Genomic DNA, 3,211 nt, shown 5'->3' with positions numbered 1-3,211 from the left:
GGAAGTAGTTAAACCTCGGAACCTTCCAGGAAATATCATCCTTTGAACTTTCGAAGTACCATCACCGGAACTTTCCAGGAACTAGTTCATCCTCGGGACTTTCCATGAAATCCCATCCTCAGAACTTTCCAATAAGTAATTCTTCGCCGGAACTTTCCATGAAGTACCACCATCAGAAGTTTCCAGGAAGTAGTTCATCCTCGGAAGTTTCAAGGAAACCCCATCCTCGTAACTTTCCAGGAAATACCTCCCCATGGAAGTTTCCAGGAATCCCTCGGAACGTTCAAGGAACTTTCCATGTAGATCTCGGAACTTACCAGGAAATCCCATCCTCGGAACTTTCCAGGAAGTAGTTCATCCTCGGAACTTTCAAGGTAGATCTAGGAACTTCCTAGGAATACCTCGGAACTTTCCAGGAAGTTCAATCCTCGGAAATTTCCGGAATTAGTATGCCGAGCAAAATGATTAGCGACATTTTGTACGTCTTTACATTCTGAGTTTAAATTCTGCCGGGGTTGACTTTGCTTTTAATCTCTTTCAGGGTCGATAAAATAAGAACCAGTGAAACACTGGAGTCGATAAAATCGTCTGGTCCCCTCCCCCAAAATTTTAGGCCTTATGCCTTTAGTATAAAGGATTATTGTTATTATTATTAACAATAGGCGTAGGAGTGGCTATGTTGTTAGTAGCTTGCTTACCAACCACATGGTTCCGGTTTCAGTCCTACTACGTGGCACCTTGGACAAGTGTCTCCTACTATAGCCTCGGGCCGATCAAAGCCTTGTGAGTGGATTTAGTAGACGAAAACTGAAAGAAGTCCGTCGTATATATATATATATATATATATTTACACACACACACACATATATATTTGTATATGTTTGTGTGTCTGTGTTTGTTCCCCACCATCGCTTGACAACCGATGTTGGTGTGGTTATGTCCCCGTAACTTAGCGGTTCGGCCAAGGAGATCGATAGAATAAGTACTAGGCTTACAAAGAATAAGTCCTGGGATCGATTTGTTCGATTAAAGTCGGTGCTCCAGCATGGCCGCAGTCAAATGACTGAAACAATTAAAGGAATATAAGAATAATGACGTGGTCCCTGTTTGTCTGACGCGTTTTTCCACAGCTTATCCTGATCAAACAAAGTCCTATCTGTCTGGTAGCCTAAGCGAAAGGGGTTGTGTGATGGGCTACACTGAAAGAGCTGAAGACAGACAGCTTCACATTTGGCTTAACCCTTTCCAGCTATTTCAAGTTTCACTTGGAAAGGTAAGCGAATGTGGAGAGGGAAGTGCTGCCTTTCAGCAAATTTGTTGAAAAGTGGTTAGGAATGGAAAGAGTGATCAGAGTGAGCGAGCCTGTTCTGAGCATCGACTGTCGATTGAGCGGAGGAGAATAGGGAGAAGGTACTTGTCACAACAGTCAAAATCACTGTGACTTTGTGGAATTTCCACGAACAGACCTCAAAAGTTTACCCATTTGGGGGGAATTATTTCATGTTGATTTTTTTTGTTTCTTTTTTGTTGCTATTTTATTGTTTACAGACTTTTACGTAACTTTTCATTTTATTGTGCAGTATTTTCCTGCAGAGTTCTTAGTCTTATTCTAAACCCTCAATGGTCAAGAAATCATCATCATCATCACCATCGTCGTCGTGTCGCCATTATTATCATTATTATTATTATTATTATTATTATTATTATTATTATTATTAATATGTTGTTGTTGTTTTTTTCTTCTTCAAATTTTCTTCCATTTCTCGCCGAATGTTTTCCGTACACCTAAGGCAGAGAAACTCGTTGTATGCATTCCCAGTTTACACACGCAAATTCACAGGTAAAATATGTATTTAGAAAAAAAAAATTCATGAATGGATGTTGTTTTCACAGCGATAATGCTGTTCTCGGTACATGAGTCGTTCCAGTTAACACGATTTTTTGCACTTCCTGTAGGGATGGTAAGCCTGGTGTCATTTTCAAATAGGTTTCAGTACCTTTTTTTTAATCATTCCTAGAGATCCTACAATCATTGGTACGGTAGTCACCTTGAGGTGCCACATTTTTTCAATTTCTATTAGCAAGTATTTATATTTACTGATCTCGTCAAATTCTTTCGCCGCTATATTGTGATCACAGGGAATACTCATGTCAATTAATAAACACGTCTTCTTTGTCTGATCTTTTATAATAATATCAAGTTCATTAGCTTTTATAGCCTTGTCGGTATGTACGGGGAAGTCCCAGAGAATCGATACATTTTCTCCTTCAGTCACAGCTTCAGGATGGTGTTTATACCATTTGTCAGCGGTTTTGATTTTATAATGCTGACATATTGTCCAGTGTAAATACTGGCTAACTCTGTCATGTCTTGCTTTATATTCTACAGGCGCTAAGACTCTACACCCTGAGATTAGGTGGTCTATAGTTTCAGCTTATTATTATTATCATTATTACTATTATTATTATTATTATTATTATTATTATTATTATTATTATTATTATTCAGAATGATAAATATCTGAGCGTCAGCAAAAGAGTCGAGCTCTCCCAAGCGTTACAGCTGTCCGAAACTCAAATAAAGACTTGGTTTCAAAACAGAAGGTAAATGTTTTTTTCTTATATTGTCATTGTTGTTGTTGTTGTTATATTAGAATCACAAACCCCAAGATTTCCCTCCCACTGCACCTCTCTATATATATCAATCTATCAGTCTATCTATTTATCTATCTATCTATCTATTTTCATACCGCCGCTCACTTTTTATGAATATGTATATAACCAAGTTTTTCTGACCCATATCACCCAACGAGATAGCAAAGGTTAGCTTCTTATTCAATACCAACTAATATTCGTTGCCGCATCAACATAGTTAATTTCTAGCGTGAGCCTTTACATCTGTGGTTCTCAACCAGGGTTCATATAGCTCAGGGTACCAATATGGCTCTTGGGCATCCATATAAGATTTCGTTGTTAAAATTTATCTGCAATAAATTGGTTCTACTTCTAAAGCCGCATGAGTGGCTGTGTGGTAAGTAGCTTGCTTACCAACAACATGATTTCGGGTTCATTCCCACTGCGTGGCACCTTGGGCAAGTGTCTTCTACTGGAGCCTCGGGTCGACCAAAGCCTTGTGAGTTGATTTGGCAGACAGAAACTGAAAGAAGCCCGTCGTATATATGTATGTATATATATATATATATATATATAT

The 3,211-nt window shown here is 38.5% G+C and overlaps 1 protein-coding gene across 2 annotated transcripts in view; it reads left to right on the top strand.

Moving 5' to 3' along the window:
• The window catches only part of LOC106873630 (homeobox protein ceh-28), a 105,053-nt gene that overhangs the window by 72,494 nt on the left and 29,348 nt on the right, over positions 1 to 3,211 (top strand). For both annotated transcript variants that reach the window (XM_052968927.1, XM_052968926.1), the window contains exon 4: positions 2,510 to 2,604. In XM_052968927.1, coding sequence (XP_052824887.1) covers positions 2,510 to 2,604 — 95 coding nt within the window. The remainder of the gene's footprint in view (positions 1 to 2,509; positions 2,605 to 3,211) is intronic.

The sequence above is a fragment of the Octopus bimaculoides genome, chromosome 6 (assembly GCF_001194135.2).
Source record: "Octopus bimaculoides isolate UCB-OBI-ISO-001 chromosome 6, ASM119413v2, whole genome shotgun sequence".
Classification (NCBI taxonomy): Eukaryota; Metazoa; Mollusca; class Cephalopoda; order Octopoda; family Octopodidae; genus Octopus; species Octopus bimaculoides.
This window is presented reverse-complemented; position numbering and strand designations above follow the sequence as displayed.